Source organism: Eutrigla gurnardus (assembly GCF_963514095.1).
Source record: "Eutrigla gurnardus genome assembly, chromosome: 9".
Taxonomy (NCBI): domain Eukaryota; kingdom Metazoa; phylum Chordata; class Actinopteri; order Perciformes; family Triglidae; genus Eutrigla; species Eutrigla gurnardus.
The window spans coordinates 21,874,131-21,901,478 of record NC_139923.1 but is presented as its reverse complement, the minus strand read 5'-3'; the positions used below and the strand labels follow the sequence as shown (position 1 = coordinate 21,901,478).

The 27,348-nt window shown below is 47.0% G+C and overlaps 1 protein-coding gene across 2 annotated transcripts in view; it reads left to right on the top strand.

The window, feature by feature from the left end:
- Nucleotides 1–26,395, top strand: part of znf469 (zinc finger protein 469) — a 143,660-nt gene extending 117,265 nt beyond the window's left edge. For both annotated transcript variants that reach the window (XM_084017758.1, XM_084017759.1), the window contains one exon: nucleotides 12,860–26,395. In XM_084017758.1, the coding sequence (XP_083873884.1) occupies nucleotides 13,049–24,916 (11,868 nt within the window). In that variant the 5' untranslated portion in view covers nucleotides 12,860–13,048 and the 3' untranslated portion in view covers nucleotides 24,917–26,395. The remainder of the gene's footprint in view (nucleotides 1–12,859) is intronic.
- The last annotated feature ends 953 nt before the right edge of the window (nucleotides 26,396–27,348 follow it).

Here is a 27,348-nt window from a genome sequence, read left to right as displayed (position 1 = left end):
TTTCTTTTTCATAATGAATAATGCGCTCATAGTTTTGCTAGTAGTGTGTTTAAAGACAGCAACTCTTGTGTGAGAAGCATCTAGCTTCATCTGATGGACTTGGAATAAATCACACCCATTCATCCAGTAGTCTCACCAGTTATCAAATCACCAGAAGGGGGGGAAAAAGCAGTGTTATCTTTTTTAATTTTTTATGTAACTAATACTCTGTCCCCCAGACTGGTTTATTTTCCATAAGACATGGGTTGAGAAGATATTCCAAAGTACACAGCATTCTCTTTGGGTCGCTCTTTGGCTTGGCCCGGCCGTCCGCCTCACACACAGGTATGTGAAGCCAGAGAGGTTGGGCATGGATGAATCACAGAAGCCACTTTCTCTATCCCGGGGCCTCCAGCACTGGTCTCCAGTGTGCCCGAGCGGGTCTGAGGGGAACAACGTGAGCTCTGCCAGGGGCTTTGGTTTGTTCCTCAGCCTCCAGTCAGCCACTGGCCTATAATAAGGTCTCCTGTTCAACGCAGCAAAGGCAATGGGGAGAGTGGAAAAGAATTTACAGTAGCACGGGTTGACTGAGTTTGTTGATCGACCAGAGATTAGTCCTGTAAACACAGGATTGGTTCCGTTAGATACTTTGCAAAGCCTTAAGAGAGCCCAATCAGCAGCCATGTTGATTCTGACAGACCGTATTGATTCAGTCTTGGAGAGAGTCGGGGGATCTTAATGTACCTTCTCATCAGGTCTTGACTGAATCAATTGAGCAAGTCTTGTCTTTTCTGGTTGAATCGGTGGCTGTGTTGTCTGCGTTGGCCGGACCCAGCGGTGATCCTGCTGAATCAGTGGACATGTTGTCTCCGTGGTGCTGTCCTTCTCCGGCATGGATTAGATCAATACTGGGGTTGTGCACTGTTGGGACAGCAGGGACTGGATCAGTACTGGTTCTGTTCCAGCCGCCGTGGGTCCGTGCTACGCTCTCTCTCTGTGGCCGTATGAATGGCTTCTTGCAGTGGCCGTACAGAGCGTCATTCTTCTCACCCTCATCTGAGGCTGACATCCGAGGGGGAAGCCCAGGGAGCCGACAGGCTAAATGTTTTTCTATCCCCCTGGTAGGAATGGACGTATCGGGTGCTGTTTTAATGTGTTTCAAGTAGAAAAACAAGGCAGTGTCCTACGGCCGAAGGCAGAAACGACAAGGACAGTAGTGAAAACAGACTGTGGCTCCGTCCGTTTGGCCTCCCCCCTTTGCAGTATACAGGGGGGGAAACCGAAAACATCCAGTCCAGTGACAGACTCATCATTAATGCTCCGGGTTTGTTAGTCTTAAGAGTTATTTGGCCACTTTGCCATTTCCCCAGGAATCTTAAATACCCCTGCCCCCGTGGCCCTCATTGGGTCCCTGTTCAAATAGTTGAACTCAGTAGGAGTCCACTATCCCTTAGCTGTCCTGTCCACTGTTGCCAGGTCTAAATGGGACAAAGTGAGCATTCCAGGAATAGCAGCACGACTCCAACCCCCAAACCCACCTGCTCCCCTCCCCCCTCAGACAGGGATTTTTGTTGCCCTGTACTCATTCTCCTCTGCACCTCGAACTGTTACTGCGAGGGTTCCCGTGCAGTTTTTCCACAGGTAACTACAGAACTCATATACCCATGAAGCATCTTTTGCTCATAGCTCAAAGTTGTCCTTTATCTATGATCCCTGCTCCTCTCTTTCCTTTCTTATGTAAGAAGACAGATGCCAGAGGTGTGACTGTGCCAGACAGGAGGATACAGTACAAATACTTAACACCGGCACGTTTCACCTCCCCAGTCTGGGGGCAGCTCTGACACAGCTCCTCTTTCAAGCCCCACGGAAAAGAGGGAATGAGCGTCCAGTCGCTCTCAGTGCAGAAAGTGGGATATTTTGAAATGCATTTTTTAAATAAATCCATCCTGAGGCTGGTAGGGGAGAAGCAAGGAGGAGCATTGGGGAGAGGATGAATAGGGTCCTGTGCTCAGCCCCTGGGTGGACTGAACCCCTCTGTTTGCGCTTTTTTCGGCCTTGGCACACTGGACTGCCTGTGAGGAGCGGGTCGGAAGCAGGAAGTGGTTGTGTAAGGCGATCCACAGATGCAGCACAGAGCCCCTTTTCAACGGCAGACCCCTTGGTCCCGTTAGGCACAGCGACACATCAGGTAGTCCTCCTGCTGCAGCCACAGCGAGATACAGGCCACGCCCCCATGGGATGAGCAGGAAGAGAGAGGGGAGAGGAAAGGACAGGGCAAGGGACAGAGAGAGGGGAAACAAAAACTGGGAATGGATGGAGGGGGAATGACATTGTGGGTTTCTGCAACTCTGGTCACTGATAAGATATAAAGATATTTACCAGAGCGCTGCTTAGGTCTCTGCCAAAATTTAACATGGCTTGTTGATTCTTATCCGTGAAATCTTCTATTTCTGCATAGCAAGTAATCGTGAAAACGATGGTGTGGTCTCTTTACTGAGAGACACAAGATCAAGCTACAGGTGTACAGCAGGTTCATTTTCTCCTGCCACATTATGGAGAAACCTGTTAAAACCTGTTTCTGTCGCAGAAAAGCTGCTGTGTTATCCCATTCTGGATTGTGAAGCAGAAATCAAAGCCCGGGAAGCTGGAATCCGTCCCCCATCAGTTTGACTTCCTTTCCACTTCCTTATATCTCCTCTCCATCCCTCTTTTGGATGTCCCGGGTGACCTAATTGTTCTAGATGAATTGCTGAGGTCTGTTATATCTCATTTCAGATGATTATTTATAGCTAGCTTTTGCAGCTGCAAATATAAAAAAAAAAGGCCCTCACTCCCAAATGTGTCCCGTTGACATAACAGTTTGTTTAAACACTGGGCAGTATTACAAGACAATCCAACTAGTCACTTCCCCCTTAATTTCTTCATTGTCTTGGTTATTTCCAAGCCATTACCATAAGGTGGTTTTGATCAGGATGCAGTGCTAAATAAACAAAAAGGATTAAGTGAGAGTCGTGCTGAAATGTCACTAAACTCACCCGGGCTTCGCTCGGTATGAATGAGGCTTTTGTTTGAAGTGGATTCATTGTTATTGTTTCCAAGCTGCTGAAGTGGACCAAAGTGTCAGGGCCCCCAAAATAGAAACCATTATATTATTTAATAGTGTTTGTTCGGGCAGGGCGGTTTCTGTGTGCGAGTCCCCATCAATGCCCAGAGTGGGAGCTTCAGAATGTGTTTTGGCTGTACTCTAGTAACATAGAAGATATTACTGGAAGCGAGTTTGCAGTTGGTATTGTTGTGACTTAGAATGAAATGTGATGGAGTGATCTGGTGAGATCTATGTCGCTGGCAAATCGTTTAGCTCCAGGGAGCCTTTGAAGGTCTGCCCGGGCCAGGGAACGCTTTGAGAACGGAGACACAACAGACAGGAACACAGACACAGACAGAATCCAGCTCCCTTACCATAGCGCTAATAAAAACCCAGCGGATGAAACGCATGCTTCACTACCGCCGAGGTCCTTCTGTTGTGTCACTGTGTATTTTTGAATAGCATGCCACACGTTGACACAGGCTACTTAGGAAAGCCTGAGGCGTAATTAGGTCCTTTGGACATTTCCTTGGGCTATTTAAAGGGCGGCAGTCAGGGTGAATTTGGAAAATGCTGGTACTGACTCACGCACATTGTGCCTGGAATTCCCTCTTTACCATTGGCCAGGGGACTACTGATTTTGGCATTGGTGTTAATGGGACTAAAGCATAAAAAGGGAGAGAAAAATCTTACTCAATGTTTTTTTTTTCTTTGCTGCCCTTTCCACCCAATCTACTCAGGTATGCCCCGAAAACACTCCAAATAACCTCAGCTCCTGATCTTATTCTTTGAGTTAGCTGTGCTGCTTCTAGCATTACGCACTCAACTGTCAATCATGCCTTTGCTCCACTGAGGTTCATCCTAAATCTTCTACCAATGTTTTTATTTCCTCCCAGCACCAACCCCCGCCTGCCCTTGAATATGTTGCTGCTAGGTCGAGATCCGCCTGTCGAGCAATACTATTAACCATCTGCACTTTCTGATGTTTACTGTGTTCAGTTTAAAATGACGATCCCTGCTAGCGTTAGCAAAGGTGAAGCAGAGGTGATCGGAAGAAAAACTCTGCCTTTGGCCTCTGTCAATGTCCTTTCAGTTCCAATGTTATGACTGTTATCGATGCCATTGCCCCGATTAAGACCAAAGTTGTTTCTGGAAGGAAAAAGTCACTATGCAGGAATGCCACACTGGTAAAAGCTCATAAAAGAGAGTGTAGACAGGCTGAACGCTGGTGGTGAAAATCTAAACTCCAGGTTTATTACGACATCTATAAAGAGAGTCTTTCCATCTATAACCAGGAATTAAAAAGGGCAAGGCAGTCCTTGTTCCTTGAGATGATCAATAAAAACAACAATAACGCCCAAGCCTTATTCACTGCTGTTGACAGACTGACAAACCGTCAGTCCCTCCTGAATCGCTGGCCATGAAGTCATGCAATGACTTTGCAGCTTTTTTCACTGGTAAAATTCTGAGGATAACACAAACAGTATGTGGCTCCACCTCCAGTTTCTTTAATGAATCTAGAAAATGTTCCACTCCTAGATTATGCAGCTCTGACAGAAACTGTTCATTACAGTCCTGCCGCCTTTTGATGCTGCCTACGAGCTGTCTTAAAAATGTTTTTATTGCATCAAAAACTATTATCAGTGCTGCATTCGACACGATTGATCACAACATACTGCTCGACAACTGGAGAAGTGGGTGGGACTTTCTGGTACAGTGCTAAAATGGTTCACATCTTACTTAAAAGATTGGTCTGATCTTTGTTTAATTTGGTAATTAAAAGTCTGAGCTGACAAAGATCATGTGGGGTTCCTCAAGGCTCCATTCCCGGACCACTTTTTTTCTAAATCTACATGCTTCCCCCTAGCTCAGATGCTGGATTATTACAACATGTCTTTCGGCTGATGCAGGGTTCCCAGGATCAGAACCAAGCAGGGTGAAGCAGCATTTGGTTTCACAACAACCTCCTCGAAAACTCATTCAAATCAGGGCTGAAAACGTTAACTCCATTACTACACTTTTAATTTCTTTGCTATTTATGTATTTGCCTCTGTAAAGCACTTTGAGTTGCCTTTTGTGTGCATGGTGCTTGCCTTGCCTCTCAGTTCCTGTGACCTAATGCCAAACTGAAGAGATTCGCTTTCATGCGTGGTCGGGGAAAGAAAAAAAAAACAACCATAATGAAAGAATGAAGGAAATAAGTAAAGCGGCGGGATGATGCATCTGGCACTGTGGTTTGAAGCTGAGGAACTTAAGAAGGTGTTCCTGATGATGGTTTTCAGGCCCTATTCTTTAGTCTGCCCCACTCCCCTGGTTTTGTTTTTGTTTCTTTCAGCATACATCACATGTTACCTGGTGCCAAGACTGCAGGAAATTACTCACTTCCTGTCACGAGTGTGCTCTCTCTTTTGATTTAAATATCGGTGGGCCAGTCTATGACCCCAGCAAAATCTGAAACACTTTTAATCATCCACTCGGGTAACATTATATCCACTCTATAAAAACCCCACTACCAAACTGCATGGCAGTCACACAACGTGTGCTGAAATTATACATGAAAGCATACATAAATACTGCACAACCACACTCGCAGAGATACACATATATACAATTATACCCAATTGAGTGTGCAAATGCACTCACAATCATTCAGTGCGTTCGTGTAAACCCGAGACGCTCTCCTCTGCTAATTGCAAACATTAACTTTGACTAACGGTTCATTCACAAATAGCACATTATCCACTGGCTCTGTCGGCTCACAGCGAAACTGTATGTCATGAGAATTAGGTTTTTTGATTTGGCATATGTTGTGCATTTACGTTTCCTCCCTTCCCAAGGTTTAAGGAAAACCCCTTTCACTGTCGCGTGTTGGAACTTGACTGTCTGTCGCCTTGTCTTGAGATATAAGCTTTGAATCCTCCCTCTAAGTCTTACAAGCAGAGGTCTTACCTGAAGGTGAAAGGTGGGGAGTTTGGCCTGCAGGTACGCTGCAGACCAAACAAAAACTTTATCCTGACATTCTCTGATGCATTTCGGGCCGCTCCCAACCTAACTCGAGTCACACTCAAAAAAAAAAAAGGTATTCTTCCCAAATCACTCCAGGGGAATAGAGCCTGTCACGCTTTTTCTTCCATACTTGTCATAAAATCGTCAGCCCTGAAGCGCCTCGAGTCACAGCTGTGTACATGAGAAACAAATCAAGCCTGGCAAGGCTGTCAGGTTTAAGACTAAACTGTATATGGTGTACACAGTGACCTGTTTATTAACACATGAAATGCTTCAAATTCCAGATGCTGGTAGGTTTGCATTGAGTTCTTCTTGCAGGAATTTCCCGTCCCTTGACAACGTTCCTGTGAAGCAGCGGCCTTGTGTTTTTTGTGACACTACAGCTTTAGTTCAGCTGCAGAAATAAGAGCATGTGTTTTGCTGAATAGGTGTTTTGCATTATGTGTGGGGATAAAGAAGCTTCTGTCAAAAAGATCTGCGGTTAGTGACACAAGGACACAGTGATCTACCCCCTAGCCTGCTCGTGCATGTTTACCTTAGGTGGGTTTGTTCATTGATTCATGGGAGGGAGGGCGACAGGTCAGTAAGAAAAGGTTAAGTCCCCCAAGGCCACTGACACTCAGGTTGTAGCTCTGCCTGTGCAGGCACAGTCTCCTCTCTGGACTTTCAGCTATGTGGTAGTGGGCCCGAACTCCTCTCACTGCCTCTGGCTTCCTTGTGGTGGAGGATATGTGAATGTTAATGGAGCGAAACATGCAGTTCCTGCTGAAATAAAAGGCTTCCTCTGTAATAAATCCTAAATTCATCAATGGGATAATGCTTCTGCTGAATGACTGGAAACATATATTAGATAAAAAAGTTTGTGATATATATAAACTACTTACTAAGCTAACATGCTATTGTAGCTATTGTGTGTGTGTGTGTGTGTGTGTGTGTGTGTGTGTGTGTGTGTGTGTGTGTGTGTGTGTGTGTGTGTGTGTGTGTGTGTGTGTGAGAGAGAGAGAGAATGTTTGAATAACATTTTACACATCAGATAAAATGGACTTTGTCCAGAATGTGTCTTTATAAGGATGTGTTTGGGATTTGCATTCTTGGCAGTCTTTCAACTTTTTTTTTTTTACTATTTTGAAAAACAATTATAAACTCAAGATTTACGATTTCCTTGTCGTGTTCGTGTTAGAAACATTGAAGATTGCCACATTCCATCCTCCACCTCGTGTTTGTGTGTGTGGGGGGTCCATCCACCACATCCAGATTCAATGTTTTTCACTCAGTGACCACCCTAAAATGGCACAGTTGTTCCCTTTTAACCAGTGTTTAATGACTGAGAGTCCTCTCATATTGATAGAGTGTCCTTTCCTTTCTTAATATCGAAATATTTGTAGCCAGGTGAGCTTTTTAAGTGGTGATCTTCTCAGCAAGTGCTAATATAAACTCTCATTTAAATGAGTGTAGCCTCAGACGTGATTACGATAACTACCGGTATGTTCGAGGTCACAGGGACTGTCATTAATTAATTCATGTCCCATTCCATCTAAAAGTTTCTTTTACATTTAATAAAATTTTGTTGATTTGAGAGGCAACCAAATACCGTGTCCCGAGCAGAAGAAGGGACAAGAAAATATTGATACGCTGGAAAAAAAAAGGAATGCAGGAGGAAAAGAACTCAGAAGAAAGATTTCTGTCCATTAAGGATAAGGTTATCATGTGGGAGTCAGGAAATTTTGCCTAGCTTGCAATTTCATTAATATCCTGTTCTACTCAGTCATGTTTGAAAGTCTGTCACACAAGTCTACTCTTTTCTTTTATATATACTGTATATATATCCACACACGTAATATTCCATTGACGTGCAGAAATAAGGGAAATTGTGTCAACAAAAATAACCTTGAAACACTTTAAAACAAAGATTCCATCATGTTTGTGGAATGCTGTGGTTAGCAATATGGAAACAGACCGAGTTCAGAATCCAGTGGTTAGAAAAAAAAATAAATACAAGAAGAAGAAAAAAAAACGCGTCTGAGAAAGAGGAAAAACCTGGGAGGGGGTAAGGGGAGCCTCTGGAATTACACACTAAAACCCCCTCAGACACACACACACGCATGCATGCACACAGACACAAACTGAGACACTCACACCACACACATGCACTCCTTCCATCATCTCCACTGTGCAGCTAACCACAGCGGGTTAAGGGTGGAGTTAGGGGCGGCTGAGGTAGGGAGGCACGAGTACAACAAGTCTCCTTCAGTACTCCGCTCGCCGGTTTCATTTGAAGTGCTCCGACGCCGGATTCCCCCCAGACATCGCTCAAATACTTTCGAATGGCTTCTGACAAAACGTCACCAGTGTGGAGGAGGGAGACGGATCACTCATTAATTATCTGCAAATCATAAATTGAGGAATCGAGTTTGCAACAACCCCTGACAGACCGCTGCTGTTCACACGTCCACATCCAGAGCTTGTGTATAAATAATTTTGCGGTGGCGTAGTTGTGAAAAGCATGCTGGGCCTCTCCACACATCGTTGACATATCTCTCCTCCTACTCTGCCTTTCAATGGACATGGGCGCGGAGATCTTAAAGGCAAAATTGCTTGGATAATGGATGTTTCCAAAAATACAGAAAAGTAGGCAGGCAGGCGCTGACCGAGGTTTTGGCGGAGCGCCACGGCATGAGGCCTGGGCCAGCCGTTCCTCGCTGAGCGTTCCCTTCGCCGGACCAGTCATGCCGGGGGAGAGGTGTGAGGAGAGCAGTCAGACTGCTTTATTCTGCCACTTGATCCTCCCCCCCCGCCTGCATCCCTCCGATTCCACAGCCTACTGACACACGACACTCATCCCTAGTCTCCCCCCCACACACTCTTTAATGGACTTCCCTGCAACTCTTGTCAGGATTACTCTTCCTCCTCTTCCTCCTCTCCTCTCCACCACCTCTGATCTCATCACCCTTCATCTCCATCTGTCTTCTCCCTCTCCGTGGTCTTTGAGACTGCCGCGTAGTGACATTTCACTGAACAAGCATCTGGAAAAGCTGCACAAGTTGGGAAAATTACATTCTAATGCCAGTTATTGATTTACATTATTATAAAGGGAGCCATTGTTTGTAGGAGTGGATCGCTCGGCCTGCTGCTGCCCTTCTCTTGGCTCTAATGATGCCTCGTGTCTCCGGAGGGTCATCGTCTTCAGGATGTAATTGCTTTGTGTGGTGTCTTACGGAAGTGTTAAATTGCTGGACTGTTGAGTTCGCCTATCATAGTAGCTATGGTCTGCTTTTGCCATTTCTTTGAGGCACCTTTGGGTGCTCTCCTGTTACAGAACACACTTCAACAGGGATGTTGAATAGCTCAGTAGAAAAGGGACGCAGAGCCTGTAGTCTTTTAAATTAACTGACTCCGAGAGATATGGAACTTATTGGGGGCTTTGGCCTCTCGGAAAACAGAAATTGCAAAAGCAATTATGAGCGCATTGATGTGATGAGTCAACAGAGATTTTCCTGGTGCTAACAGCACATTTTCACTCAAGCCAACACAACATACATCCTGCACCAAAATTACAGGGAAAGACTTTCAGGAAATTGAGTTTTCATTCAAGCACCTTTACCCACTTCCTCATCCCTGAGTGAAACCAAGATGTGCCCTTGTATGAATGAAAAACTCTTTCTCAACCTTTTTGTTCTAGTTATGAACTTGCACACACACACACACACACACACACACACACACACACACACACACACTAATGCACCTATACCACAAACACACCATTTCTTCAACACTCAGCAGTCTCGGGCATCAGGGTGGTGTTGTGGTGAAGGCATATGGGGCGCCACTGGTTGAGAGACTTAGTGATTTGACAGGAGGCCTTAAGAACACACACACACACACACACACACACACACACACACACACACAGCCTTAATTGACTTGTAAAACTCCACTAAAACGCACTTTTATGGAACAAATTTTAGGCCAGTCACACAGTATTTGATATCTACTTGTGCCCAGCTTGCAATTCTGTCACCACCACACTGTCTTTATATGCCGTCCGAGAGCAATTTCTACTTTTTCGAGACGAATCTGAATAAGCCGTAGCAAAGACACCACCAAATTGGCAGACTTTCATGCGTAAAGACTCTGTGTAAAGTGATTCTTGCAAGAGGATTCGTTCTCAAGGGAATGGTTATCGAGCTGCTCGGAGCTGTAAGGGTAGTGGACAAGGTATTTGTTAGGATATTAATAACCCCTTATTCTTTGTATAACTGACAGCTCAGGCTGTGGTGCAACTTCTGTAAGGGCTCTGTGATCCTCATACTGCTCCTTTTTGGTGCCGGAAGCATTCATCTTCAGCCCCTCAACCTCAACGGCCGGTCTGGGCAAATACAATTGAGGCTATGATGTATGATTGTGGCTGTTGACTCTGTGAAGGTGGACCAAGCGTTTTCCGGTGGAGATGCTGGCGGGGTCATTCACACCGGTTTCCCCCGCTGGTGGCAGAGAGAGAGAGAGAGCTGCAGACACTCCTGCTTTCAGATACTGTGGAGGTGTAGAGGGGATGTGATTTTTCACAACCAGGCCAAAACTCAGACGGGTCTCAGCCTCAAGCCTCACTTCCAATCCGCCAAATACCTCCGGGAGGTTTTACCAGAGGATGAGACAAGGAAACACATGGCAGAGAGTGATCCCTCTGGGTAAAAGTGGAGGGTCGTCTCTCACTATTCCATTCAGTGAGGTGGTTTCTGGTCTGTGGACAACAACACAGCCCTCAAGAAGCAATGCCCTAGGCCAAGCCATCTTATCTGATGCCTGCATCCTCATCCTCCCCTGTCTGCCTGTGATATTGGCTATGACTTTAAACACCGAATACATGTATGTTTTGGACCACATGTCAGCAGCAAGTGCCTCTAAAAGCGTCTTTAGTGCACTCCACTGTGGCTGTGAGCTCTCACTTACACTGTAAAGCAGTGAATACGCCATGCAGGTTATAGACATGTGCCATTAATAAGGCAACAAAGGCTGTCATTTCATTGTGAACAGCGCTGTGTTTTCTCTTGATTGTATCTGTCATTTTTACAAAGATCTGATTTTGGTGCAGTCTGTCAGCGTCTCCAAGATAATTAGCACTAATGTTATGTCAAACAATCTTATCATAACCTCAATGCTGAGATGATCAGATAAGACCTCTACCAGAGGAATCTTTCTCCACTTTTTCTCCTCAGAGCCTCCACAATAGAGCTAACTGCAGTCGGAGAAAGGTTGCTGTATTTCTTTTTTCAAGGGAACTTTGTCATTTATATTTACTGCAAGCTTGCAAGCATTGTTTTGGCTTTGGGGCGTCACCCTCGAGGTGTGCTGATGATCTAGTCTTTTTGCAAACAGAGAATACTTTCTGCAACTACTTTGCTCCTGAACCCATGTGCTAGCAACAGAAAAGAATGAAATAATTTTTTATACAGTCATTACATTACTGTGACTACAGCAATACAGCGATCTGTAACTGTATTCACTGTCCTTAATAAACCCATAAGAGCAGCCCTTACTCCGTCAGGAATGTGTCATGCTCAAGGACACTTTGGCAGTGTGGATGGTAGCCAAAACAGAGGCTTTAACCCAAACCCTTTTGGCTAAATGATGGTCTCTCCAGCCTCTTTGCCACCCCCAACATGTGGGGCTTTGGTAATAGCCAGACAGGGAGGTAGGATGGGAGTTTGGTTGCCAGGCCCTAGAAATTACATTTCGGTGCTAACGCCGAGTCTCATCTGGTCTGAAGTCAAACGAAGCAGAGGCGGAGGAGGGCCAAAGTAAACTAGGACCTGAGCAGCGGTGTCTGGGATGCCTGAGGAATGGCAACCAGCGTCAGTGTGCCCACAGTTCTCACTGTCTAATGGCTGACTGACTAATTCCTGATATTCCTCCATGATCTAAACCTGCAGCCCTCTGGAGCAATAGAACACTGTGGCATTGTTGTGTCCCGACTCTTAAGGAGTCTGTGATTCATTTACTGGCAGTGCTTTTTGGATCCACGTACTGTATTTTTTCTCATCATCGGTGCTGCAGCGAGCTTCATCATTTCAAGACCGAACCGTTTTCTTTGTGTGATTGTTTATGTCGAGGATTATGACTGTGATACTCGCGCAGCCATCAATTCTCTGTTGTGAAGACGGGATCCAACGCTCAGATGAAATGTTACTTACTTGATTTAATTGTCTTATTTGTTGTGAGGAATAAAGGATTTAAGTGTTAGTAGTATGTCCAAGGAGTATGAGTTTGGCAGTATTTTGAAATTCCCCATTGATTACACTGGTTCTTTGTGCAGTGACAGCACCATGGTGAAATGCTGCAATAGTGCTCTCTGCTGGTAGAAGCTAGGGACATTGTAATTTCATCTCATGCATGGATTTGAAAATGAATGGGGTTTGTTTGTTTTTTTTTGCTGAATTTAAAGATACATAATTCTTTTACGATTGCCAGATTTGATAAAGTCACATCATCACAACATTTCACAGTTGTTAATCCACACTTTTGCACATAAATACTGCACATCATCCAGTATGTATGTGTTTATATTTTCCGAACAGTAAACACTTGACTTGTATATAGACATCTTATTTCTTATTTATGTTATCTTCTCTGTCTGTTAAGTACATTGTGTGAGATGCAAAACCTGTCAAAGTCAAATCCCTTGTATGTGTGTGAATACTTGGCCAAATAAAGCTGATTCTGATTCAGATTTGTATTTAATTTAACAGCAACAGCTTGACATCTGATCCTCTGTTCTCTCTTTCCTTCCAGGTCGGCTTTTCTCTGGTGCCAGATCAGCGGTTCACGATGGATGTGAAGAGATGAGCCTGCAGCGAGCTGCCCTGTCCCTGCAGTACCTGCCACTGGGCATTTACTGATTCATACCACCCAGAAGACGATGCCCCTGTCTCCCAGATAGCACTTCTGAGGACCAGGCCTTCACAGCACGCATTGTGCACCATGGCAGGAGAGACTCAGCGGAAGCATGCTGTCAAAGAGCTGGCTGCTGAGTCCAAACTGCAGGATGAAGGGACAACGCTGGAGCAGCAGAGTGACAAATCCACAAAGGAGTCTTCTGAGCACTTTTCAAGCACAGGCACTGAGGCCAGAGCCAACAGCAGAGGGGACCAAGTTGAAAAACTAGATAAGGGAAGGGACTGTCCCCAGCAGCGCGAGGCTGTCATACGGCCACAGCAGACGGGGAAGATTGACTTCAGGTCACTGCAGAACCGATCCAAATTCGCCACTGACAGAACTTGGTCGAGTGGCAAAGGCAGCCCCCAGTCCCCGAGTGGCAAGGGCCGCAGCCGAGAGAAGGGGAAGCGATCAGGAAAGACGGAGCGCGCCAACCCGCAGCAGCTGTACAGACTTAGCATTACCAATCCACGCTCCAACCCCACCATCGGCATCGCCTACCCACAGCAGAAGGTCGCGCCACCCAAGAAGGTGGAGGCCGGTCGTGGCCCGGTCTCGGGCAGCTACAGATTCCACGTTCCCTGTATACCAGAGAGAGAGGCCGAACTGCAGCAAGAGGAGCTCAACTACAGCCGCTGCTTCCAGGAGACCGCCTCTAATCTTACCTCCCCAAGCTATACCTCACAGGCACTGGTCTCCTCGAGTGGAACGTCATCTCACCCACATCCGCCCATGTTGCAGCAGCAGCAGCCTTCCTCAATGGAGAACAACGGCGCTCAGCCTGGCGGCCAGCTGATCCTGGCTGACTTTCAGCTGAGTGGCTCTAATGTGTGGCCGTCTCCCGAACGGACTTTTGGTGCTAACTATGGGGTGTCATCACAAAAATCCACTGCCCTCACAGAAGCTAACAAGGCCTTCGTGCCCGCTCCATTTCAGTATGCATATCCTTTTCTGGAAGAATCGACCTCTGAATCTTTTCCCCGTGAACAGAACCCCCAATCCCAAGACTTTACAGACTCCTCGCAAGGTTCTGCTCACGTTAGCCAAAGCTCTTTTTCTTTTACGCCTGGGGAGGGACAAAACATTGCTAGGAACGGCACTCAGTTCAGTAATGAGCAGCAGCCGGAGGATAGAAGCTCTTACCCTCAACCCCCGCAGTTTGTTCAAGGGGTGGCATCCTCCATCCAGTGTCCTAGGAATATGAGTGAGGACTCAGCCAGTAGTGACAGCTCTGGCTCCGGCTCACAGCAGTCAGAGCAGGGGAAGAGCGCCCTGCCTGAGAGCACCGACACTATTGCACAGGCAGACAGCAGGGATGCAGCCATCACCTCGGGGAGTAAGAGGAACTGTCATCCCAAAGACACAGCTGCCAACCAAAGAACACTCATTCAAGGAAGTGTGCACCATGCAAGAAATATTTCTCAAGGTTCAGGCTCCCAAATGCACTTTCCCGGCAAAACATTTAACAACCCTCCAGTCGGCACCATGCACACAGGCTCAGTGGCTTTCGATAAAAACATCAACAATAAGGTTTTGAATAGGTTGCCGCACTCGTGGGAGGGGCCTAACAAGACGTATTCATCCGTTGATCAAAGCACGATTCAGTATGCTGATATGAATGACAAGTTTCAGTTTCAGAACCAGCCAACACTTGACCAAAGGGCAAATTCATCTAAAAGTAACAGAGTGTCGTGGCAGCAGAGGTCCATGGCCAACACAAACAGAATTGACTTATCGAGGCAAATGAGCAATCAAAAACTGGCGTACATGGTTTCCCCTTCCGACTGGCAGGATGACAGTAAATCACACAAACACAGCTCCCTGAAAAACCCCGGGGCGTTTCAGAGCGGCAGAACCAGCGATGGATTTTCGAACCAAAGACAGGAGACTGTAAAACACGGCAGTAATACAGTCTCAACTTTTAAAGTAGAGATGAGCCACGCACAAGTATGTGAATCCAAAAACAAGTCGGTATATTTTGGACTCCAGTCTCTTCCAGCAGCAGCGTCCAGAAACTACAGCTATCCTCCATTACAGGTCCCGCCTATGGGACTCATGATGGTGTCACCTTATGAATCTCCTTTGCCCTCACCTGTTCATAACGCAGCATCCAGTAGCACCTGCTCGTCCCTCTCCCCAGCGTCCACCAGCCCTGTCAACATCAGCTCAGAGGACAGTCAAATGTCAAAGTCGGCCCCCCCTCACTCATTCTATCACCAACCCCAAGCCAAAACACAGTTACCTTCAGATCACCTGAGCTCTCACCCTCACCAGTTCCACTCCGACGCTCCGCGAAACCTCCCGTACGTGCCGGAGAGAGCCAAAGACGACATGATGAGCTACCTGCAAAACAGCACGCATCCAAAGAGCACTATGGATGGAAACAAAGGTTACATGGACAGTTTTGGGGTGGAGCATCACCAGCCGCCGCCGCCGTACTCTGCACATCAGCTGTTAGCCACCTCATTAGCCACAGCGAATCTCGACCAGTTGGACGTGCTCCTGACATGCAAGCAGTGTGATCAGAACTTCAACAACCTGGCTTCCTTTCTAGGACATAAGCAATACTGTGCTCAGCATACATTTGCACAAAATGACCTCAAAGACATATCAAAGATGGAGGACAGCAGAAAGTTTCATGTTGAAACGGCAAAAGCGGTACCGTCTGTGTCAAATGTTTTAATACCACGCTGCCCGTCGGACCTTCACCTGTCTCTGTTGGGCCTCAATAAAAATGGAGAACTGATAACTGACAGTGAAGCGAAAGCTGACAACAAGGATGATCCAATGAAACTCAACTTGTTTTCTGGTCCCGGTCACCTTCCGGTCCCTCTCCCCGAGCTGGAAATGGAGGATGCCAAATTAGACAGCCTGATCACAGAAGCCCTGAATGGACTGGGATACCAATCAGACAACACGGAGATAGACAGTAGCTTTATTGACGCGTTCGCTGACGATGACCTCACCACTGTCAAAGCGACATCAAACAAACAATGCCTGAAAACCAAAGAATCCCTGGTCTTTGAGAGCAAAAACAAACAAGCAGTAGAGGATGACAGGTCTTTCACCCAGGGAAAGTATTTTTATGACTCTGATGTTGAGAACCCCGAGACGGATAAACAGTACGCAGAAAGCAAACTTGAGAAAATATCTCTGAATTTGGAACAGGATGAGAAAATTAACATAAAAAAAGAGGTCTCTCATAAAAATTCAAGGATCGCCTCGAGGGAGAAGACGAGGGAACAAGACAACAAAGTGAAAGAGGCGAGAAAGCTGTGCAAGAGCGAGGATGAAAACACGAGTACGCGGAGGTTTCTCTTATCCAGCAAGTTTTCCGAGCGCTGCGGCGTTAAAAGCTTTCAGGACAGCTCTGCGCTTCGAGGGTCAACGCCCTCGCAGGCCTCCACATCTCCAACCTCAAGAGCTGCGGTGAAAGAGAGCAAGAGGAAAAGCACCGGAGGGGGCACCTGGAGCAAAGAACTTATCCACAAAATAGTTCAGCAGAAAAATAAGCTCAACAAGCTGCACGTTAAAGGTACTAAAAACCTCCAGTTTTCCTTAGTGATGGAGAGGCTGACTCCCACTGTACAGAACCCTGCGTTCGGAGAATACGACTACGTCTCGGATTCGGACGACGAATGCGAGCCGGTTAAGATAGCGAGCCAAGGCCGACTGAATCAAAGCAGTCGGTGTAAATACACGTACACCAAAGAGTGCAAATGGCGAGCGAGGAGCGAGAGGGACCAGGCGGCGTGGCGACACGAGTCGAAGGAGTGTTTCGAGGTGAAAAAAAGCGAGGAGGTGTCCCTCTCGCCGGAGAAACACGGTTCTCACCAGAGACTCAGGAGGAGGGGGAGCAGGTCGTCCACGAGCAGCGAGCTGAGCACGTCCGTGAGTGTTTCCAGCGATAGCATCAACAGCCCCAAAAGCACTGATCGCACCGACTCCGACTGTGAAAAGAAAACAGACATCAAAAGGAAGGAGTCTCCGGAGCCCAAAACCTGTGAACGGTCCTCCCCACAGAAGTTATGGAAAGACTCCAGCACACTGGCACTGACGTCGACTAAATCCGTCAAGAAGAGTAATGCAGACAAAGTTATTCTGTCTGACAGCAAAGAGAGTACAGAGGAGCTGAAGAAGAGTCATCCGCATGCAGAAGTTGTCGATCCGTCCTCACAAAAAGCGAAAGACGCCATCAAAAGCATCGACAGGAACAGAAGCTCGCACAATCAGAAATCAAGAGAAAAGCTGGCGTCTCCCAGAAAAGAAACGGGCGTCGCGGGCGGTTCGGACAGGAAAGCCCTCCAGCGGGCCGACAGTCTGCGTCCCAGAGAAGAGCCGACGCAGTGTATCAGCACAGAAAGCAAGCCACTACAGTTTGATTCACACTCTCCCCCCATTCACAAAGACGCTGATTTCAGTATTGACAGGAACACAAAGGGCAAAAGAAGCGAGGGGCCTCCGGCCGCGCAGCCAGAGCTATCGGACCGGAGCACATTTGAGAAACAGAGTGACTGCATGGTGAAGGAGACCATTACTTTAGTCAATGACCTGGACGCACACAAGCCTGCATCTCTCTGCGCATCTCTGATGGCCGAGGTGTGCCTATCGCCAACCGAAAGCCAAGGCCCGCTGATACAAAAAGATCCGCTCCACCTCCTGCCCTACCCCTTGGACCAGGATCAGGGGCTCATGAAGTCCCCGCTTTCGTTCGACACCTCGTCAATGTTCGGGGACCTCACGGGGTTCGACAGCGGCCTCTACTCAGACATGCCGATTCAGAAAGACGGTTTCCATTCAATAGAGCACACGGCGGATAAAAAGGAAGAGTTTGTGTCGTCCTTCTCTTCCTTCCTGGAGCAGAGAGACCATGGCCTCTGGAACCTCATTGTCAGCCCCATACTACCAGATGAGATATCTCAGTACAAAAGCAGCTCTGAGAAACCAAACGACAAGAAAGCAGATTACAATCACGTTCCTTTGTCTCTGCCAGAGAAAATAATTGACTACAGTGCGAACCTCAACAGCTGCGTGTCAGAGGACGAGCTGGAGATAAAAAGAATAGTGAATGAGCTTGAAACCCAGCTGCAGACGACGAAGCTGGAGAGCCCGCCCTTACTCGCCCAGGACGTCCCCAAGCAGCTGAAGATGAGCAAGTTTTCCCCTTTGCGTCTGGATGACGAGTCAGAGAGCGGAGGCGGCGGTCTGGATCTGAGGTGCCCCATGCAAAACGCAGAAGTACCGGTGAGCAGTCTGCCCTCGGAGCCTTTCACCGAACCATGGTCCAGTCCGTTCCAGTTTGAGCTAATGGGCGAACACCACAGTCCCCACACTCCACTTCACAATAAACCGGGGCCGCTCGAAGATTTCGCCGACAAAGAGGATGGCGCGGCAAATTTTCTCACCGCAGTCTCACATATGGAAAGCCCACGGCTTCACCATGACCAGAAAACAGCGGAGAGAAACGCCGAACAGGAGCCTCCACTAGAGACGAAGGAAGAGATTTTAGAACAGAAAAGATACGCAGAAAACCTCATGAAAAGCCTGGAGGTGATCTCAGACTCCATATTCAAAAAAGAACCCGTTATATCAGAACACAGGGAGCCAGATATCACCGCCCTCACGAGTCAACAACATCACAAAATTGAATGTCAGAAGAGCGATGCAGTCGAGAGAGAAGATCACAGCGAAAAGGAAGCAATTACCGGGAAGGAGAATATATTATCACCTCCAAATATCAATGAGCGGAAGGACGATATTGAATTCGTTCTGAATGACTCACAGTCATCTCTCGCTAACAGCACTGACCCCATAGTCAATGGAAACCTGCCAATTTCATCACAGCCAAGTGAGCCCGCAGAAAACAGCGACAGCGAGGCGGCCACTGAAGTCGCACCAGAGGAGGATCTCACCAAGAATAACAATCTGATCGAGTGCTCTCCCTGCTCGAGTGTGGCGACACATGACCCTGACGTGGTTGAGGAGTCTGCCGGGAACAGCAATGCGGACGATTTGAATCAGTTATTTCAAAACAGTAGTGGCGGCCTAGAGCATTCAGCCACAGACGGCTGTGAGGAAGCAGAGGCCGTGATGGGAATCACCGGTCGATCTGTCAGCCCTCCTTTATCACCAGCTCTATCTGACGTCAGTCTGGATACCGGCAGGGACGTTTTGGGTGGGATTAAAACAGCGGTCGAAGAACAGTCCGCCGATGACCATGATGATGCTGAAGACGCTGGTTCATCACATGCTGGTGAATTAAAAGTGGAAAGCTCAGACAGCGTGGACGAGGAAATAACTGGAACAGCGAAACAGCATAATTTGATTGGACGTTCTCCCTCTAAAAGCTGCAGCCCCGCTCACACTGCAAGTCCAACAACTGAGCTGTCCGTGGCGATATTCACCACCGAAAAGCCCTGCAGTCCGATACTAATGGAAACCAATACAGAGCGCACCAATCATTGCTCACCCTTCCGAGACGCCGAGTCCATAGAGGGACAAAGTAATCTGTTGATCCCTTCACAGTCTGATGGCGTCATCGACGGCGATTCCTGCAAAGTTTCTCCTTTTAATGACTCGTTAAAATCTGAGAGAGGTCTCGCCTTTCCAAAACAAGAAGAGATTTTAAATGTTCAGGACATTAAAGAACACCTTCCCATCGATTTCATGGCGAGTCAACAAAACTCTCCATGCAGAGAAGAGGTGGAAGAAACTCCCTGTCTCTTCGCCCACGCCGTCGCACCGACCAGTCCTCTTTTACCGACCTCTCATCAAACGCCCATGCAGACATGGAACATGGAAGAGGTTTCATGCGATATGTCTGTTGACCAAAGCTCAATTCAAAATATGCCGTCCCCCATAAACGAGGAAGAAAAGGGCGACATCGAAGAGGCTTTAAACGGCGAATACCAACCGAGCACAATAGCTGAGATGACGTATTCTCTGATTAGCCCGCCACCCCTGGACTTGGGGATCATAGAGTGTAAAATCACCAGCTCTGAAGCCACCGTTCCCTCTCCGCTCCCGGTGACCAGCTCAGCAGAACCACCGGATGTGTCACCGGGTCTTGAAAAGGGCGATCCCATGTACGATTACAAGCTCAGCCCTCTCAACTACATCTCGGACGAACCGCCACAGCTGAATCAATACGACTACATACCGATTTCACCTGCCAGCAAACCCGAAGAGAATCCAGATATCAAGCAGAGTCCCGGAGAGGACTGTGAACCGTGTGACTTGAGCGTTAACCCTGCACTGATTTTTAACAAGAGTGAACCGGACACAACACTATCACTGAACCTAGACACTGCAGCTAAACTGAATCTATCAGATAAACCACTGGCCCTCCAGCAGAACATCAAATTCACGTGTTTTTCATTGGGTCTCCCACCGGAAATCAAAAGCAAAGATCCCTCAGCTGGTAATGTAACGCCAGACTTGGAGGTTTGTTACGGTCCAGTTGGACCTGAGCGTTTGCATATTCACACCGACCTGCTGAGAAAGGAGGAATCGGAGGGTTTAGATTCTCACGAGGCATCTGCTGAGGACGGTACGTTTATCAGCATTTCAGATGGTCCGCCCACTCCTAAACCACTTGTTGCCTGTGAAAATGAACAAATGCCTCTTCCACCAGACCCATCGGAGAAGCAACCAGCAATAGAGGCTGGCCGGCATTCAGCAACGCACCAAACACACAAAGAAGCAACACCTAAAAAGTCACAGAACAACGCTCAACAGGGGAAGGAGCTCTGTGAAATCTGCCTCATGTGTTTCAGGACCGTGCCAGGGCTAAAGAGACATAAGGCCATGAAACATTTGGTCAGAAGTGAAAAACACATTGCCTCGCAGAGCACAACATCAAGCCATCAGGGGAAGATGGTGATTTATGAAGCATCACAAACTACAGAGAAAGAACATAAAGATGATTTAGAAACATGTTACCCGACCAAAATAGACGGGTTGCCTGAGACAAGTAGCACTCTGGTATTTAAAGCAGCAGAGACGGGGCTGGAAGAAACGGAGACCAATGCAGTGGCAGCGGGCGATAAAGGCCATCACAGTCCTCTGCTGCCAACAAAACCAAAGAAGAGCAACAAAACAAAAAAGAACAGAAACACAGAGGTAAACATAAAGCCCGACCCTTTCTCTGATGAGCTCCTTGATGTATTAAAAGCAGACATACTTCAAGCTATAACTCCTGAATTCAAAAAAGGTGGACCACAGGAGCTCCGCAAATCTCAAGCAGACCAGGTGAAAATCAATGACGGAACTGTTACTGGAGCGGAACAATTCCCTCTCCCTTATACTTCAAACTCTGGCTCTGAAAATACGCTGCTATCTCCGGCCAAAGCCATAAATGTACTTAATGGAACTGCGGAGCCAAAGCAAATCACTGATCCGGAAGAAATTAAATGCACAAGCACGGCAGAGATGGCAAACGGTGCAGTTTGCACACATAATAACGTGGAAAGTGCTATATCTGTGGACAAGGTTATAATCGGAGAAAATGAAGAGCCCCAAAAGAGTCTGTGCCTTGCGGAGGAGACGTGTGAACAGAAAGGATCAGAGGAGAGCCTCGCCCGGGAGATTCTCAGAAAAGTGGCGGCCGTCGAGATAAAAAGTGAGAAAAACGGCGGCCCCTCAGACGAGGCACGTCCTCTCACCTATTTGAATTGTTCCCCTCTCAGTCCTCCCGGCATTAGCCCCGAACTCAAAGCCTTGCTTGACGACGACACGACGTTCTCACAGCTGTTCCCCAGAGATGAAGAGGCAAAAAGGAAAAAGTGCCCGAGGGTGTACAGCAAAAGAAACAAAAGGCAGAAGCTATCGCCCGATTTGAATGCAGCTCAGGACGGCCCTCCTCCAGAGGCCTTTGTGCAGAGTAAAGATCAGTACATCAACAAGCAAGCAGAGCAGACGCTCACCGACAATCCAACAAACCTCTGTGAATACGAAACCATATCGCCCGATGATGCCATCATGTTGAACATGTGCCACAACAGCACATTAAACAGCGATGTGAAGGAGCTGCCAGACGTTAAACAAAGCGATCAGCTGGAAGTTCATGAGAACGTCAAAGAGGTTGACAGCAGTCCCTCGAATCCGCTGGAGAGCACAGTGGATAAATCTTCAATTGAGTGGAGTGACTCCATTGACTTCATTGGCTTTGACGCAGGCTCAACGGTGACCTCCGACCCCAGCACCTGTAAGGCAGAAGAGCCAACTGCACCCTGTCCCGTGCCCCCACCCTCTGGCCCCTTCACCGCGGAGCCGTGCGTCACAAAGAGTGCCCAAACCTTCCACAGCATCGACATCCAAAACATCAAAACCACATTTCAACTTCCAGAGATCCAGTTCTTCGACTCTAAAAAAGATATCTCGGTGGCTCCTCCCGAGGCGACCGCTGACGTGGAGGACAAAGATGATGAAAAGTCCAAGAAAGTGACGGAGCGGCGAGGCAGGAAACGGCAAGATGGCGGAATAAAGGTCAAAGATAAGCAGTACAAGTGCAAAGTGTGCTTCACCTGGTTCCTCACCCTGGGCGAGCTGAACTTTCACAAACTCTCCCACAACCCCTCCCCGCCTCCCACCTGCTACATGTGTGTCCAGCGCAAGTTCAGCTCCAGGGAGCAACTCCGAGACCACCTGAGGGAGAAACACGCCAAGAACAAGACGGGCATCTGGACCTGTGGGATGTGCTTGAAGGAGATATCCGACGTGTGGATGTACAACGAACATTTGCGAGAGCACGCCACTCAGTTTGCCCGGAGGGGTCAGACCCAAGGCTCCATGCTGGGCATCCCGGGGTGCTTCATGCAGGAGACAGCTGTGAAGAACTTCATCACCTCGATCATGCAGCACCGCCCCAGCAAAGCCAACAGGGAACCCGTCAAAGCCACTAAAGAACAAGAGAAAACGGCGGCTGCAGACAGCAGCGTGGGAGAGGGGAAAACGTCCGATGGGGCCGAGTCAAAGCTTCACAAAGCTAAAAGCAGCAGCGGAGCAGCTGGGAAGCAGAGCACGTTTACCCCACTGGAGGTGCTGCACAAAACAGAGACGCCGAAAAGTGTGGAGATGCATCCCAACTGCAAAGACCCCTCGAGAGACTGCCACCACTGCGGGAAGCAATTCCCCAAACCGTTCAAACTCCAGAGACACTTAGTGGTCCACAACCTGGAAAGGATCTTCCTGTGTCACAAATGCCCCGTCTCTTATCAGGAGGCCCAGGAGCTCAAAGGCCACCTGAAGAGAGCCCACGAGGAGGTCGACGAGCTGGACTCGAAACACACCACCCTCTACACCTGCGAGCTTTGTGCCGATGTCATGCATGTGATTAAGAAGTCCTTCATATGCAGCACCTGCAACTACACCTTCTCCAAGAAGGAGCAGTTCGATCGGCACATGGAGAAGCACCTGTCGGGAGGGAACAAAATCTTCAAGTTCCGAGGCGTTTTCAGACCCGTCCGGGCATCCGCGCCCCCCCAGGAAGACGAATGCGATTCGCCCGTTAGCAAGAAGAGGAGAATCCTCTCCGACAGTCTGCAAGACAATAGCTCGGATAGCGGCATCGCCAGCGTCGGCTCACTCCACTTGAGTCAAAACTCCGAGTCCTCAAAGGCATCCGTGTCCACGGCGGACGACTCCACGCAGACCATCGCTGGCGAATACCACAGTGACACCAACAGTACAAATGTGAAGACGGAGGACATCGCCGAGGACTACTCCGATCTCCTTGTGGAGCTGGAGAAATGTATTCATATGGAGTCTAATACACCAAAGAATGAGGAAGCTGACCCAGCCACCTCACCTCGCCCCGATAAGGAGGGTCATGGAAAATCAATTACTGTACCGTGTGACGTGAAGGAGGAGAATGAGTCAGTGTGCATTAGAGCGGAGACGTCCTCGTGGTCAGCGCCGAAGGAGAGTAGTAGTGTAGGGGAGGAGAGTGTGAAGGCGGAGGAAGACTCTGCTGAAGGTGACATGGCGGAGAGAGAAAAAACGGATTCTCTTCCATCCAGCGAGGAGTCGTTTGTCAGCTTAAGGGAAAATCAAATCATTTCGAAGACAGCCGAGTCGAAGCACGAATCAGCTGCCGACGTGACGGAGCAGCAGAGGGGCGATGAGCAGTGGATTCACATGCCAAAAGCTTCCAATACTGACAGCAAACAACTGACTTTATCTCAAGGTGAGCAGGAAGGTAACGGTCAAATGAAAGACAAAGTTTCCCCGGCAAAAATAACTGACAACACCAAAAACGGCACTACAAGCAGCAGCACGAAGGCGACGGAGTTCCCGCCGGTCCTCCACTCCAAGGTTTCCCTCGGCACGGCGGCCTCAAACGAGGACAAAGAATCTGCCAGACCACAGAAGAAGAGGAAAGACATGAAATCCCCTCACAGCCTGCAACGGGTTTCGTCTCCAGCCACACAAGAAAACTTCGACTCCCGGGCCAAAAAGAAATTCCGTTCCAGCAAGTGTGCGAATCCCTCTCTGCAAAGGAAGTCCGACGGACCCAACGACTACCCGGTGCTGTCCTCGGTGCGGGACGATGTCGTTAGCAACAAAATAGTTTCCAAGTGCAAGGCTTCGAACCTGGGTTTGCAGTCGAAACGGAGCTTGCTCGATAGCTGTACACAAAAGAAGGCTGAGATTGTGACTCCTCTTAACGGGGATTACAAAGCCAAAAAGGGACCTCTGGGACGGCCTCTGCACCCCCCGATTTCTAAAGGGTCTTCAGTTCCCATTAACAATTATTTGAATAAATCTAGGCCAAAGATGGGGGTGAGGTCAATGGAAAGCCATTCCTACAGGACAGCAGAGTCCCAGAACCACCTCCTAAGTCAGCTGTTTGGCCAAAAACTCACTAGCTTTAAGATTCCTTTAAGGAAGGACACATCCGAATCGATCAACTGAGTTGGGGCGCGAGGGATCTGTGAATAAGAGACTGTAAATTTCACAGTTATAAATGTTTAAGACAATTCATGATGGTGAATGAGATTGCACAGCTCTTTTCTGTGAAATTCTATGTTTAAATACTTACGTAGTCACTTTATGTCTTCTTTGTACATGTGTTTTTCTTACACAAATGTGAGGACGAACGGCAGATATGAATTTTGGGTCAAAAAAATGAATATGCTAGTTGGGAAAATGATTGAACCTTTTTTTTTTCTGTTTCAGAGATTATATTTCATTTACCCAAAGGAAAGGAAAAAAAAGAATACTTGAAAATACAGTAAAATATTTTCCTCTAAGAAATGCATGTTCATTTTGCATTCGATCTTATTCGTTTCAGTCTTTCTGCCAAATGACATCATACCTGACTTAGACCATTGTTTGTGCACCTTTTTCGTACATGCTTCCAACATACTCATTTTGTATCATTTTTTTTTACTTTACTGTAACTGCATTGACATTCATCATATTAGCCTTTTGTATAAACATTACCTGGTGCTACATTGTGTTTTATTGTAATGTGAATGCCAATGTCCTTGGAAAGGAACATAACATCTGTAGCAGTTACAATACATTCATCCGACTGTTTTTACTGGTTCTAATAGCTCATGAAAAGATACTGTATAAAGCATCCACTTACTCTCATATGTAGGCTGACAGAACACAAAATTAGGAAAGCTTCCATTGTGTAAACTCAGGTGCATACAAGGACGTCACAGTCCCAAGACCTGTATTCGGAGTTCTTCCCATGCACTGATAATACCACACACAAATCACAAACTCAATCATCTGTGTCTGTTACACCAACTGTTTAATTATGAATAGTATTTACTATTACAACAAAGGTGCTTTATCTTGTTTATACTGTATGTATCTCATATTGTACAATATTGTAGGTAGACTGTTGTTTTTTCGGTGTAATGCTTCATGTCAAAGTTTTATTTTAATAATGTGCAAAAAAGAAACAGAGCGAGGAGAAAAGGGGAAATGCGGTGCCTCTTGCAAGTTGTAAAGTGGTTCACGAAGTGCCTCTTTTATAGTTGGTTATTAAAGATCGGTATTGGTCTCTACTTGCTCTTCTCTTCCTTTGTTCATGACATGTTTTTGCAAATGTTCAAACTTCCATCCCTGCGGACTGCATCTGTCACCGCATCAAACACGGCGAGCGGTGGAAGCCGCTTGTGTCTGGAGGCAGAAACAGGTGCGCAACAACAACAAAAGTCTGACTTCAGATCAGCACGTCACTCATGAAAGATACGCGTAAATGCATCTTTACTACGGGGAAACATTAAACGGAAAGCAGTCACATTCATCCACCCGTATGATACGGCGTTAAGCAGGCGGCGAGGAGCTCTCTCCTCCTGTCGTGTTGCTCTCTCACCACGTGGAGAATGGCTTCTGTTCCTACACGAATACTTTTCATCATCACATAGGAATAAAAAGCCATAGTACACATAGGTGGCGCTCATGTAGAAACACACGGGGAGGAGCGACGTTCTCACCCGATGATGATGAAACCTGAGGAAAAGGTAGACAGAGAGGGAAGAAAGAAGAGATTTATTTTCAGCTATTGTGAATAAAAAACACTTTATCTTGATAGTTAGCTGTGGACTGCATTTTAATCATAGATCTAAAATGCAGTATATGTTAAATATGAACTTGCATAATGTATCTTAAGTTGCTGTGAGGTTTATAATGCATTAGGATGGCTTATAACTACAGTCATGTCCATCATATGTCCTAAATGTCATAAAGGGTTATAAATGGTTATGAACATATTGGTGCTTTCTGTAAAAAAAATAAAATCTGAAAAGAGTCCGTGTGGAGAAAACAGGAAATAACTTCAACACAGTTGAATGGATGAATTTGGGATACTGGTTTGGCAGAGACCATATTTTTGGATTCATTGATGGCTACAGAATATGAGCGTGACTATCAGCGGATTACAGACCTGAATCCCCGCCACTTCTCTATTCCACTCCCCTCGGTGGATCAAAGTTTCTGCAGCAGGAGAGAATTCAAATTCATGGTGGCGTGCCGCCTGATGTGTTGCATCTTAACCTTTTGTTACAGTGCATTAAAATCCATGAGCAGCATGTTAAAGATGTAAATCCACCCTCCGCTACCTTGAGGCTGTCATGGAGGCATTTTGCCAAACTAATAACTCCTTTCATTTTAATTTGTTTACAGGGATCACCTTGGTGTTCAGAAATTGTTATAATCTTTTATATTAATTAGATAAAGCACTTAGAAGAGCAGACGCATTATGCTGGTGTCAACATTCTAGATATGGGCTTCATAGATAGAAATATTTATGATTAACTATCATATAACTTAAGCATCTTTTACATTCCTAAATAAAACCCAAATGCCTGAGAAAGCAACTTGATCCA